Source organism: Scyliorhinus torazame, chromosome 19, assembly GCF_047496885.1.
Source record: "Scyliorhinus torazame isolate Kashiwa2021f chromosome 19, sScyTor2.1, whole genome shotgun sequence".
NCBI classification, from domain to species: domain Eukaryota; kingdom Metazoa; phylum Chordata; class Chondrichthyes; order Carcharhiniformes; family Scyliorhinidae; genus Scyliorhinus; species Scyliorhinus torazame.
Window position 1 is genome coordinate 104,256,297 of NC_092725.1, and position 14,988 is coordinate 104,271,284.

The 14,988-nt window shown below is 46.2% G+C and overlaps 1 protein-coding gene across 3 annotated transcripts in view; it reads right to left on the reverse strand.

The window, feature by feature from the left end:
* The window catches only part of LOC140396390 (tetratricopeptide repeat protein 41-like), a 124,216-nt gene that overhangs the window by 105,387 nt on the left and 3,841 nt on the right, over positions 1 to 14,988 (reverse strand). For 2 of the 3 annotated variants that reach the window (XM_072484970.1, XM_072484971.1), the window contains exons 1-3: positions 11,816 to 12,989; positions 8,279 to 8,483; positions 6,240 to 6,445 (exon numbers count right to left, since the gene is read on the reverse strand). In XM_072484970.1, the coding sequence (XP_072341071.1) occupies positions 6,240 to 6,445; positions 8,279 to 8,483; positions 11,816 to 12,617 (1,213 nt within the window). In that variant the 5' untranslated portion in view covers positions 12,618 to 12,989. Of the gene's footprint in view, positions 1 to 6,239; positions 6,446 to 8,278; positions 8,484 to 11,815; positions 12,990 to 14,988 lie in introns of those variants that run through there. The other variant, XM_072484969.1, reaches the window with a different exon arrangement.

The window sequence follows — 14,988 nt, forward strand, 5'->3', positions numbered from 1 at the left end:
TGGCTGTCCATCATCAGCGGCAGCCTCCTGTTCTGCTGCTGTACACTCTGCTGCTGCATGTTCCGCTGCTGCAGCTTCCTCCTCCTCGAACAGCTCCAGGTTGTACAGCCACAGGGCATCCCCCAGGGCTGCAATGACTAGCAGGAAGGCCACCATTGCTGGTTGTATTCCAATATTCATTAACTGTAGAGGGTGCAAGGCTGACATGTCAGCATGGTGCGTACCCCCGTACGCAACCAGGTCCAACAGGCTACACGGTGGCCCCAGTTGGCACCGCAGACATTGCCCCTGCATGTCACCCCCATCTCCGCACCCCTGGCCTCGTCAGTGTCCAGCATCGTGGGGCCCTCTGGCCCTGGTGCCCGTCCCTGCTGCCAGGGGTACCCTTGCCAGCAGAAAGCTCTGCTGCACCTGCCCTGTGCCCCCGTAGGGTGCCTCTTCGGTGGGTAGCAGCTGGTGTTGGGGGGGGGGGGGGTGGCAGGGGGTGCAGGAGTGGGGGCACCCACACGGGGGGGGGGGGTTCACTCTGCAGAACCAAGGCCAAGGTGAGTGGTCAGTTGGGTGCGCAGCATGATGGCTGCCTTGCAGACCGTGACAATTGATGTCTGTGCTTGGACACTGCCCAAGTCCCATGGGGAGGGGTCACCCCGGCCAGACGGTCTGTTACCCCGTAACTGGCCCTGGCAGTGCCCCCCCCTACCCCAGCCCAGCAGCCCACAGTCGCACCTCTCCGTGTCCTCCCTCCTCTCTCTCTCCCTTTTAAGCCACAGCACCATGATTTCTAAAAGCACAAGTGAACCTCAACGTCCGGAATTTGCCCCAGTGGGATCAGCCCCACTAATGATATGCCAAGGATGTTTACTGTACATGTGGCCTGGAATGCATTGACACCACTGTCGAGGGGATGGAAAATTGCGATTTAGCATGAAATCGGCGCCCGCCACGATTTCGGTGTCGGAACCTATTCTCTGCCCAATTCCGTTTCCCGATTCCGGCATCGGCCGACGGAGAATCCCACCCTGTGCCTATGTTTGGTAGTCTCCAGGTAAGAAATAGAGGATGAACGTTGACTGTGTTGGCTCAGTCTCCCAATGGAAGTGTTTTGTCAAAGGGTCAACAGCCAAAACATCAACCATTCTTTTGTACTTCTTTTCTTCCATGAAACTACTAAAAAAACTTGCTTATCCAACTTTTTGGTTATGGTGTCCAATAGTAAACATCACCACTTATTCTATATACCTTTAGGAAAATACTCTCTACATTCAAGTACTACTGCCATCTTAACATCAAAAGGAAATTTTTGTAAGGGCCACGAAGAATCCAGCACGAGTTTTAAGGATACAAAGTAATAACATTTATTTACTATAACATATATACATAACAGTAGCAGTAACTTCCCTTGCTACATACGCCTTCCTCCTGGTTCCTGAACTGGCCAGCTTATTTATACTAGGAGTTTCTCCGCCCCCCTCATTGGGGAAGCTCATACTCCCACAGGATTGTGGGATAGTCATTAGTCCCCAGCCAATGGTAAGTAGGCAGGTTATAACATCCCTCCCCCCCAAAGTCCAAGGAATCCACCGAAGACCCTGGCGAAGGAAGGCGTCGGACTCGTTTGGCCGCAGGCCGGACGCCATTTGCACGCGGCGCTGGATCAGGCGGCGTGTAACGAGACGGAGACCGGCGCTTCCGTGATGAATGGCGCGGTTGTCCATCCACGGCCCGTGGACCCGAGGATTCCTCCTCTGATGCATCCTGTGTCTCCATCTCGGAGTCAGAGTCTGCTGCCTCCGTCATGTCAGCGTCTCTATCTCCATTCGGTCCCGTAACGACCTGCGCAGGCTTCGAGTGAGGCACCAGTGGAAGATTGTGAGGTCTACCTTCCCTTGTCTCTGGTCTCTGCGGCTGTTGAAATGAGCTCCGGGGGCGGGGAATCTTTTGAGGGGATGAACTTCTGGACCGGATGTGGTCTACATGTTTTCGCTGGAGACGATCCCGGGCTTGCACTTGGTAAGCTATAGGGCTCGTTTGGCGAAAGATTACACCAGGAACCCATTGGGCACCACCAGCAAAATTCCGAACGAATACTGGGTCACCGGGTGCAAACTGCCGAATCGGACGATGCCGAGAAAATCCCTGTCCCTGCCGTTCTTGTGTGCGGCGTACTTTTGCGGCAATGTCCGGGAAAACCATACTAAGGTGGGTGCGAAGTCTACGGCCCATTAGGAGTTCTGCGGGAGCTACCCCAGTCACTGCATGGGGGGTGGTCCTGTACGTAAACAAAAAGCGAGCCAGTCTCGTGTCCATTGATCCGGAAGACTGCTTCTTTAGGCCTCTTTTGAATGTCTGCACTGCGCGCTCTGCCAACCCATTTGAAGCCGGGTGGTAAGGGGCAGTGCGGATATGGCGGATGCCGTTCATCTTTGTGAACCTAGCAAACTCCTCACTCGTGAATGGAGTGCCATTATCCGTGACCAGCACCTCGGGGAGGCCATGCGTACTAAACGATAAACGCATCTTTTCAATTGTTGCACAGGACGTTGTCCCCTGCATCTTATGCACCTCTAGCCATTTGGACTGGGCGTCAATTAGTAGAAGGAACATGGATCCTTGAAAAGGGCCTGCGAAATCTGCATGCAAGCGTGCCCAAGGCCGCCCTGGCCATTCCCAGTGATGTAGGGGCGCGGCCGGCGGAAGCTTCTGATGCTCCTGGCAAATGGAGCAGTTTTGGGCCACCTTCTCAATGTCGGTGTCGAGGCCTGGCCACCAGACATAACTCCGGGCCAACATTTTCATTTTGGTCACGCCTGAATGCCCATTGTGCAAGTCTGATAGTATCAGCACCTGGCCTTTTTCCGGGACAATCACACGCGTCCCCCACAAGAGGATGCAGTCTTCCACGCTGAATTCTGACAGCTTGGAGGAAAATGCCCGCAACTCGCCTGGGAGCTGTCTATGCTGCCCACCATACAGGACTATGTGCCGAACCTTTGACAGAACTGGCTCCGTCTGGGTCCACTCACGGATCTGTGATGCCGTGATAGGCAAGGTGTCCATAAAATTTAGGGTTGCAACTACCTCACCGGTCGTGGGGGTCGACATGGGGCCGGTCGATAAAGGCAATCGGCTCAGTGCATCGGCATTTGCTATCTGCGTACCTGGTTTGTGCTCCAGAGAATACTCGTATGCAGCAAGCAACAAAGCCCAGCGCTGGATCCGTGCAGAAGCAATGGGCGGTATTGGCTTATCCTCTCTGAAAAGTCCCAGCAGGGGCTTATGATCAGTCACGATAGTGAAATGGCGGCCGTACACGTACTGGTGGAAGCGTTTCACCGCAAAAACCACTGCCAGGCCCTCCTTCTCGATCTGCGCGTACTTTTTCTCCGCTGCAGTCAATGTGCGGGAGGCGAAAGCTATCGGTTGCTCGGCCCCGTTCTCCATCTTGTGGGACAGGACGGCCCCAATACCATACGGGGATGCATCACATGTGACGAGCAAAGGCTTTCCAGGATCATAGTGGGTTAGTAACCCAGACGACGACAATTGTTGCTTTACCCGCCGGAAAGCGGTTTCTTGCGGCTGACCCCAAACCCAGGTGTGATTTTTCTTTAGCAGAAGGTGCAAAGGGGCCAGCGTAGTTGCCAGATTGGGGAGGAACTTCCCATAATAGTTTACGAGACCGAGAAAAGAACAAAGATGCGAAGTGTCAGTCGGGGTGGGGGCATGTTGAATTGCACGGACCTTCTCTGCGACGGCGTGCAGACCTTCGCGGTCCACCCGATAACCTAGGTAGACTACTTCCTTTGCCTGAAATACGCACTTTGTGCGACGTAAACGGACTCCAGCCTCCAAAAGGCGTCTAAGGACAGCCTCCAGATTTTCCAAATGTTCTTGCTCCGACGTCCCTGTAATCAAAACGTCATCTAGGTAGACAGCCACACGTGGTAAACCTCTCAAAATGCCCTCCATAACACGTTGAAAAATTGCGCAGGCAGAGGATACTCCAAAGGGCAACCATGTATATTCATACAGGCCCCGGTGTGTATTAATCGTTACATATGGTCGGGAGGCAGGGTCCAGCTCCAACTGCAGGTAGGCGTGACTCATATCTAATTTTGTGAACGAGAGTCCACCTGCAAGTTACGCGTAGAGATCCTCTATGCGAGGCATTGGATATCGGTCGAGTCGGGAAACTGTATTCTCTGTAAGTTTATAGTCGCCACACAAGCGAACTGTGGCATTTGGCTTCATTACAGGTACAATTGGTGCTGCCCAGTCAGCAAAACGGACGGGCCTAATAATACCCCAAATCTCCAAACGAGTGAGCTCCCCTTCTACCTTCTCGAGCAAGGCGTAAGGCACTGGGCGCGCCCGGAAATAGCGCGGCGTGGCTCCTGGTTCAACTTGGATACGGGCTACGGCCCCTTTTATTTTCCCCAAACCAGGCTGGAATACATCTGGGTATCGTCCTAGCACCTCAGTCAACCCTTCAGAAACTGTTTGGAGGATGTGCTGCCATTGCAACCGCAAATGGCGCAACTAGTCCTGACCCAACAGGCTGGGCCCATGGCTGCGCACCACGATAAGTGGGAAACGCCCCTCCTGGCGTCCATAGACAACAGGGGTCATTGTAGTTCCTGCAATGTCCAGTGGTTCCCCCGTGTAGGTGGCCAACCTGGCCTGTGAGTCGGTTAATGTAAGGCTCTGTATACCCTGCTTGATGCGGTCGAATGTCCTCTGGGCAATCACGGAGACCGCTGCTCCAGTATCCAACTCCATCTCAAGCGGGTGGCCATTGAACTGTACTGTCACCTTAATGGGGGCCACACGGGGAGCTGCCACACAATGCAGCTGCAGGCAGTTGTCCTCCGTCTCCACGTCCTCAGGAGTAGTCGCCGCAGGTTCATCCACATGGAAGGTACCGCCTCTGGGCTGGTCCCAGTTACGGCCCCTGGGCTGGTCCCAGTTTCGGTCGGAACGACGGCGCCTCTGGTGTCCCCAGGACCGCCGTCCGCGACGGGGTCAGCGCCTACAAGTCTGACACGGACATGGCTCCTCATCCATTGGCTCTGGAGAAGGCTCCCTTCGGGGAGGAATGTCCGATGGCCACTGGCGTCGGTCCGGACGTTGCCCCGCCCAAGGTACCGCAGGAGTGCGGGGGGACGTTTTTGGACGGAAAGGATTGCGCCCCAAGGTATGCACTTCCATTCCCTGTAGCTCCTGTACTCCTCGCTCTGCGCTCTCTCGGGACAAGACTATTTGAATGGCCTGTTGAAAAGTCAATGTTAGCTCCACAAACAATTTTCTCTGGGTGGCTGCATTGTTAATACCGCAAACCAAACGGTCACGTAACATTTCTGACAAGGTCTCACCATAGTCACAGTACTCCGCAATCCTGCGTAGCCTGGATAGAAAATCGGCAAGGGATTCTCCAGGGGTCCTCTCAGCGGTATTAAACTGGTAATGCTGGACTATCGTGGACGGGGTTGGGTTAAAGTGTTGCCCCACTATATTCACAAGTTCATCAAACGTTTTGGTGTCCGGCGCAGCTGGGTACGTAAGGCTCCTAATCACTCCAAACGTATGCAAACCGCAGGCGGTGAGCAATATGACCACCTGGCGCTCGTTTTCGGTGATATTGTTTGCCCGGAAATAGTAACGCATCCGTTGTGTGTACTGGTTCCAGCTTTCCAACGCAGCATCAAAAACATCCAAACGTCCGTACAGAGGCATGGTATAATAGAAAACAACTTCCAACCTGTATCCAACAAAAATCCAGGGAGGTGGCTTCAGCAGTGTAGACAGTTATTCACTTTTACCTTCGTCGCCAGTTTTGTAAGGGCCACGAAGAATCCAGCACGAGTTTTAAGGATACAAAGTAATAACATTTATTTACGATAACATATATACATAACAGTAGCAGTAACTTCCCTTGCTACATACTCCTTCCTCCTGGTTCCTGAACTGGCCAGCTTATTTATACTAGGAGTTTCTCTGCCCCCCCCTCATTGGGGAAGCTCATACTCCCACAGGATTGTGGGATAGTCATTAGTCCCCAGCCAATGGTAAGTCGGCAGGTTATAACAGAAATGGACATATGCATGATGAACAGATGCTGAATGGCTGCACTTTTATACAAAACCAGACATGCTGTTTATACTTTATTGACTGACAAACAATAGATCTTAACAATGTCCATAAATATTTATCATGCTTGATTCTCAAAAAATTATAATTACCAAAATATTCATGACGTAGTTTTAAAATACAGTGCCTCATGAAGGACATGATGTCGTGGCTGGCACAGCTACTTCCCACAAAGTGAGTTATCATCAGGGTATTTGGGTTTTTCTGTGTGAAGTGTTTTAGCCAGTTGCAGATCACTGCTGACTTGCCACAGCCTTTCTCTCCGCAAAGTAATAGAACAGATGTACCACCTTTCAGTCTACAAATCAACGAGAAGAAAAAATGTCAGAAAGCGATCAATTTAGAATCTTTAAAAAATTACAGCACAGAAGGAGGCCATTCAGCCCATCTTGTCCATGCCAGCCTGAGGACACCCAGGTGCCCTTTCTAATCCCGTCTCCCTGCACCCTGTCCATATCGTGTAGCTTAGAACGCTTAAGGTGCAAAGCCAGGTACTTTTTTTAAAGAGTTTAGGGTCTCTGCCTCCACCACCACCTTGGGCAGCAAATTCCTGACTCCATCTACCCTCTGTATAAAAAAGTGCCTCCTCATGTCCCCTCTATACCTTCTGCCTCTTATCTTGAAACTATGTTCCCTGGTTCTAGAATTCTCCAAGGGAAACAATGTTATTCTTTGAAGTCAAGTTTAACCCTCACCTCTATTCTTTTTTTTTACTTTTTAAGATTACCCAATTATTTTTTTCCAATTAAGGGGCAATTTAGCGTGGTCAATGCACCTACCCTGCACATCTTTGGGTTGTGGGGGTGAAACCCCCGCAGACACGGAGAATGTGCAAACTCCACACAGACAGTGACATGGGGCCAGGATTGACCCTCAACGGCGTAGGCAGCAGTGCTAACCACTGCGCCACCGTGCTGCCATTTAAAAAAAAATTAATTTAGAATATCCAATTCCCCCCCCCAATTAAGGGGAAATTTGGCATGGCCAATCCACCTACCCTGCACATCTTTGGGCTGTGCGGGTGAGACCCACACAGACACAGGGAGAAAGTGCAAACTCCTCACGGACAGTGACTCAGAGCCGGGATCGAACCTGGTAACCACTGCGCCGCCGTGCTGCCCTTCACCTATTATTCTAACACGACATCCATGATGCAAATAAATTAACTGTTCGATATGGATTTCCCGGCACTGTAGCATGGATTATTTCTCACAAATGTTTTAAATATTCTTGATCTGATCAAAGAGAAAATCGCAACGGTATATAGTTTTTTCTAAACGTGGTGCTCCTTCAGATCCTGTAGCACAGTTGTAGCATCCCTACCTTTAAGCCAGGTTAATTATCAGCCTGAAAATCCTCCCAGTACGCCGGAGGGCAGGTAGTGAGAGTGGGAAATTTTCCTGGTCAACCATACAGCAGCAGGCAAACCACATGGACCGATCCAATACAAGTTCATAGTCGCTAATGACCTCTTCGGGCATTGTGCCTGAAGGAGGAGGAGAAGGTGTTCCTTCCGGATTAAGGTATTGCTCCTTCCCTGTAACTTGTGACTTGTTTGTATCCAGGACTTTATTCAGTTGGCTCAGTCAAAACAAATTTAACACTAATTCTTCATCCAGTTCTTTAGAAGGAATTTGAAGAATGATTGAATGCATAAATTTAACATTTAAACTATGTATATATTTCTGCATTTTATTGTAAAATTTCCACCTCTCCCCATTTTATATTTCATCTTCCACAAAATCATTTTCTAGTTGCTAGAATGCATAGAAATTGATCTGCATTCATAATTGTTATTTCACACACAAATTTATCATCATCCAGTGTTGCAATCTTAGCTGTGATAGATTTGCACTGCCAGACTAATGAAATCATTGTCATGGCAGTATTAGCACCAAGCATCAATTATTACAAAAGAATATATTAAAACTAACAGTTTGGAAAAATATTGAAAGAATTAACAGCAAGAATAAAATTAGTATCTGCGAATGGAAATGCAATAGAACAAGACCAAGAAAAGAATTCAAAATGTAAAGCCACAAAGTTTAATGATCTAATGTCATGTTCTTGAACATTACAATTGCACACGCCTGAATCAAAATTCAAGGCGTTCCCTTTTTGTCTACCGCACCTTGGCATCATTGTATATAAGACACTGGTACGCTTCAAGTCAGGTAACCCATTGTTGGCTTCAATTTGAATGTCACGATGGGAAGCAACAGCAAATGTGTGTAGAATTTCAAAAACCTTCCGTGTTTCTGGTGTTTGCACAAAAACTTGGCAATACCTTTGAGAAAATGCTTCATGATAACAAAGTTCCAGATAACTTTCATGATCTGAAAGAGAGAACATTCCTGGCAAGTTTCATTTATTCCAATGCTACACAGTTCAATGACAACAGTTAATACGTGCTACATTTGGTACAACAGTTAATACGTGCTACATTTGGTTCAATTAAAATTACTATCGGATGCTGTAATATATATTTAATTACAGTATTGCAAAGTAGACTCTATAAAGCCAATGTTCTAAGACATCCAGTCTAACAATAACACATAGACTAAAATCTTCAAAAGGTCTATTGTGGAGTTTTTTTAAGTAACCTAATTTTATAATGCACTGACTATAACTATATGACTATGTGACACACTGTTGTTTTAATTAAAGGCACCACAGTTAAACAACAGGATGAATGGCTTGTCATTGGCATTACAGGCAAATCTAGAAGCTAATCTGCCTTACACTATTAACAGTGAATAATTCTTAAATCCATTCATTTCAAATGTATATTGATGTCCGTTTCATTCTCATCAAAACCAGGGGTGGATAATAAGTCTTTTGTGGGCTTTCATTCCTGCTTTCTCTTTGTAAATGTCAATTCTGTTAGTGTGATATGTTGACTGTCCAATCAAAACATGATTTTATGCTGTTCTGAGGAAACTGCGAACCGAGCACCTTAAGGACTGCATGATATTTTTCACATTTCAAATTTGACTAAAATAAATGTTCCATCCTGTTTTTGTTTATACCCTCTGTTTAATGATTATGCAGTTATCAGTATGATAATGTAATGGCAATAATAAAGTTATGGGGCGGGATGCTCCGTCCCGCCGCGCCACATTTCTGCCTCACCCCGCCAGCAGGATGCTCCGTTACGTCGGTCGGTCAATGGGGTTTCCCATTGTGGGGCAGCCCCATGCTGTCGGTAAACCCCTGGGCTGCCGGCAAAACAGAGCATCCCGCCGGCAGAGAATCCCGCCCAAGTTCTCTTAGGTTTCCGCACTCCCTGAGATTAACTTAAGCATTTACCTTTGGCTTGTAAAAAGAACATCAACACAACTATCAGAAGTGTTTTATCAATTTATCATTAATTGGTGTTGTTTATTATTAATTTGCCTATTTATTATAGAATATTCAGGCATTATCAGAAGTACCAAAATGGTGGAAAGCAAGACACCAATAAATATATTCCTATCATGTCTTAAGGAGTATTTATTTAATTCTTTCATGGGATATGAGCATCATTGGCTAAGCCAGCATTTATTGCCCATCCCTAATTGCCCTTGCAAAAGTGGCGGCGAGCCACCTTCTTGAACCGCAGAAGCGTGTACATACACGCACAGTGCTGTTGGGGAGGGAAATCTGCCAATTAGAGAAACATTCAAATGGTCAATTTCTGCAGAACTGGCTCTGAAGTGTGGTTTGACACATGTGCTTCATTTTCAATCTGGGACTGGGAATTCGGTGCCCGGATCATTTTTGGGTCCTGACTTTGCATCACATCTGCGCTTGCATCAGTATCTTTCAAATGCAGGTCTCCTATGCAGGACCAGAGGCAATTTCATGTTCAATTAATGGTGCAGAGCGCTGCCAAGAGGTGGGAGCTGACTGCTCAGTGCAATCCTCAAAGGCTGATGACAGCCAGAACTGGGCTTGCCTCTGCCTTGCAGAATAGAGGAGGCAGGAGATCAGAAGTTCAGCAGCCTCACAGGAGAGAAGTAGCCAAACAGCATCACTAAGATACTGCACTATTTTTGGGCCAATAACCCATTTTGCCAAAAGGTTTGACAAACTTGACTTGATGGCTCCCCTGCATTGTACCCAACAATGGTGCTTCAGAATGTTTGGGTCTGCCAACCTGCAATTTGAAAATTGCCTTCTAGCCCTCTCCAGCCCTTCTTTAGACTGATGGGGCAGTAATTGGCCGTGTTAGATTTGTTCTGTTTATTTGTCTGCATGACATACCTGGGCAATTTTCCACATTGTCGGGTAGCTGCCAGCATTGTAGCTGTACTGGAACAGCTTGGCCAGGGGTGCGGCATGTTCTTGAGCACAAGTGTTCAATACTATTGCCAGAATACTGTCAGGGTCCACAATATTTACAGTACCCTTTGCCTGCAACCGTTTAAAAAAATTTTTTTTAGAGTACCCAATTCATTTTTTCCAATTAAGGGGCAATTTAGCGTGTTCAATCCACCTACCATGCACATCTTTTTTTGTGTTGTGGGGGCGAAACCCACGCAAACACAGGGAGAATGTGCAAACTCCACACGGACAGTGACCCAGAGCCAGGATCGAACCTGAGACCTCGGCGCCTTGAGACTGCAGTGCTATCCACTGAGCCACCATGCTGCCCTCTGCAACCGTGTTTTGATGTCAGATGGAGGAATTAATTGAATTGGCTGCAGACTCGTAGTGATGATGGGGAAATCTGGAGGAGGCTGAGATGGATCATCCACTCGGCACTTCCGGCTGAAGATTTTTGCAAATCCTTACCTTTTGCACTGAAGTGCTTGGCTTCCCCATCATCGGGGATGGGGATATTTGTGGAGCCTCTTCCTCTTGTTGTTTAATTGTCCACCACCATTCACGACTGGATGTGGCAGGACTGCAGCGCTTAGATCAGATCCATTGGCTGTGGGATCCCTTAGTTCTATTCATCCCTTGCTGTTTTTGCTGTTTGGCATACAAGTAGTCCTGTGTTGTAGCTTCACCAGGTTGACACCTTATTTTTAGGTATGCCTGGTGCTGCTCCTGACATGCCCTCCTGCATCTCAATGAACTAGGGTTGATCCCCTGACTTGATGATGATGGGGGAATGTGCTGGGCTATGAGGTTACAGATTGGGGTTGAGTATAATTCTGTCACTGCCGATGGCCCACAGACAGAGCCTCATGGATGCCCAATCTTGAGTTGCTGGATTCTGTTAGAAATCTAACTCATTTAGCACAGTGGTCGTGCCACACAACATGATGGAGGGATTACACAAGGAGAGGAGGCTCTTCATATTCATTGGCCCTCAACACCACTGACATTAATGGCAAAGAGGAGTGTAGGGCCAGTACACTTTCTTCAATATACTTCCCATTTCATTGGCTAAATCAACAGATGTCAAACAAACGTCACAAGTTATTAAATCAGCTTAGTAAAATTTTAAAATGTTCTTTTCCCTATGAGTTGATAATGTCATAATAACGATTCAGAGGAATTAATCTTTTCAAACATTGACTGGGAAGTTATTTTGCACTATTTTGACTGAAGAATAACTTCCAATCTGTGTCCTTCAGGAAGAAGTTGCTTCAATGACACCAGTGGTCAATTGTGCTAATAGCTGAGCCAAGAATAGAACTGTAGTTGACTTTGTTACACAATCACACAATAAGCTTACCTGTTTGCAAAGGAACTAAATCCATGGGATACAACTGGTCAATAACACCTCTGCAGTTTATCAAGACTGCTTCTCCTAATTCTTCAATTGTCCTAAAAATTTCAACAGGTAATCCTTTATCGACTATCTTTTCTTTCAGCTCGCCTACCCTCTGTTCCTCATAATGATCCATACTTTTATATTTACTCGCTACCATTTCCCTTTCATCTTGCGGGACATGCAGAAGTAAATCATCGATATACTGGGAATCTCGGAAATAAAAGAAGCTGAACCCAGATTCATTCAGTAAAGCTGCTTCAATTATCTCAAGCTCCAGCAGACTGCAGTCTTTGTAATCGTTATGCAATATCCAAGAGTAACCATTTCTTGCTGCGATATGTATATTTTTTTCTACCTTGGATAAAGCTTCCATATCTGTTCCATCTGCTGGAAAGCACTTTGCTTCCGGTGAGCAATACTCACCATATTTCTGACCTAACATGCATATGAAGAAAGGTGAGCGTTTGGTGATGATGTCTAGTGAAACCTTTAGCTGGTGGGAATCTGTGCTCTGGTGATGACGTCCTTCTTGTGATGTCCAGTGCACATCTAATACCTTTAAGCAGCTTCTTCTGGTATTACAAAATTCACTTAGAAGAGGAAAAATATAATTTTCCAAAAAGTTTCTTTCCTCTTGGAAATCCTCAGGCGTTGAACAGAGAAAAACCTGAATGGGTGGTCTATAGGTGAAACCTGGGTGGCATGTAAGACATTCACTTTCCTCTGTCTCAGAGTTCCTCTGTTTTTTTATATATTCATTCATTGTTGAAAATTTTAGAATATTTTCTTAAGCTCTTTTGTATAAAGAATGAGCACTGTTTTCAGGTTTTTTTAAATCATTAAATTATTTTCCTTTAAAATTGTAGAAAGTACAAATGGAATTATATACAGCTATTTTGTTCGTGTATACGTGTTCATCAACTTCTGCAGCACTTCCATTGGAGATGTGAAATAAGTATAGTCCTTTGAATGGGTTCAGAATTCCTTACATAATAGCTTGGGTTCCATGTTGCTGATGACTTCAGCTTTTTCACAACTACTAAAATTGAACGGAAATTTGGGTTATAAGAAATCAGTGCAAATTTGTAGCTCTAATGCAAAAGGCACATATTTCCAATTTTCTTTGACAAATGTGTACTGCATTTCAACATAATTAAAGTTATTTGTAAAAAGATAGTTAGTTATTTAATTACATAAGAACCCAGGAATAAGCCCCCTGAGCCTGCTTTATCATTGAATGAAATCATAACTCATCTTCAACCTCAATTTCACTTTGTTGCCCTATTCCTATATTCCTTGACTTCCTTAGTATCCACAAATCTAGAAATCTCAGTCTTAAATAAACTCAATAACTGAGCAATAACAGTTTTCTGGCACTAAATGAACAGGCAATATACACACATTCAACTTTGCAAATTACAATACGTCGCAAACCAGTTGGACTTCTTCAAATAGATCTTGCTGGTTTAGGTGCATCTCTGCAACAATACATTGCCACAGAATCAGAGCATCTTACAGCTTAGAAAGAGGATATTCAGCCCATTGTGCCTGAAGAAATGAGAGTACCATTGGAAAAAAGTAGGCCATTCAGTCCTTTGGGTCTGCCCTTTCCTGTTCAATTCCATAGAATCCCTACAGTGCAGAAGGAGGTCATTCGGCCCATCGAGTATGCACAACCCTCTGAAAGAGCACCCTACTTAATCCCACTCCCTGCCCTATCCCCATAATCCCACCTAACCTGCACATCTTAGGACATTAAGGTGAAATTTCTAGCATGGCCATTCCACCTAGCCTGCACATCTTTGGACTGTGGGAGGTGTTATAACCTGCCTACTGACGATTGGCTGGGGACTAATGACTATCCCACAATCCTATGGGAGTATGAACTTCCCCAATGAGGGGGGCGGAGAAACTCCTACTATAAATAAGCTGGCCAGTCCAGGAACCAGGAGGAAGGAGAAGGTAGCAAGGGAAGTTACTGCTACCGCTATGTATATATTGTTATAGTAAATAAACTTTATTATTTTGTATCCTTAAAACTCGTGCTGGATTCTTCGGGGCCCTTACAAAACTGGCGACGAGGATGGGATGTTATAACCTGCCTACTGATGATTGGCTGGGGACTAATGACTATCCGACAATCCTATGGGAGTATGAACTTCCCCAATGAGGGGGGCGGAGAAACTCCTACTATAAATAAGCTGGCCAGTCCAGGAACCAGGAGGAAGGAGAAGGTAGCAAGGGAAGTTACTGCTACCGCTATGTATATATTGTTATAGTAAATAAACTTTATTATTTTGTATCCTTAAAACTCGTGCTGGATTCTTCGGGGCCCTTACAAAAGGAGGGAACTGGAGCACCCGGAGGAAATCCATGCAGACACGGGGTGTCTATTGTATCATAGAATCCCTACAGTACAAAAGGAGATCTTTCGGCCCATCGAGCCACCTACCCTTTGAATGATCACTCTGCCTATTTATGAGTGTCCACCTCGCTCTTTTCCCGTAATCCCAGACCAAATGCACATCCCTGGACATTAATGGCCAATTTACTGTGACCAATCCACCTAACCTGCACATCTTTGGACTGTGGGAGGAAACCGGAGCACCTGGAGGAAACCCACCCGTAGATACGGGGAAAACGTACAAACTCCACACAGTCACCCAAGGCCGGAATTGAATCCGGGACCCTGGTGCTGTGAGGCAACAGTGCTAACCACTGTGCCACCTTACCATCTGATATATATTGTGGCTGATGTGTACTCCTACTCAAATTACTTACCTTAGCTCGAAGCACCCCATCCCCTCCCTTGATACCTTTACTCAATAGAATATATTTTTTGTCTCAATTTTGATCATTTCAATTTACCCTCAGCATCCACTAGCTTTCCAGGAGAGAACATTCTGGATTTATGCTCCTAATTATGTGAAAATTAGCTTTTCATTTCTCCTATTTGTTTTAGTAAAGCACACGAAGATTCCACACCTAGTTGGTTGAAAATAAAACTTACTTTAGTTTACAATTACTATTATATATAGCTCCAGTGGCTCCCTACTTGGTCTTCTCTCTCTAGCTGCTGTCTAAACCAGTCGGCTTTATATATGATACAACTATACATTTGTCTAGAGGTCCAC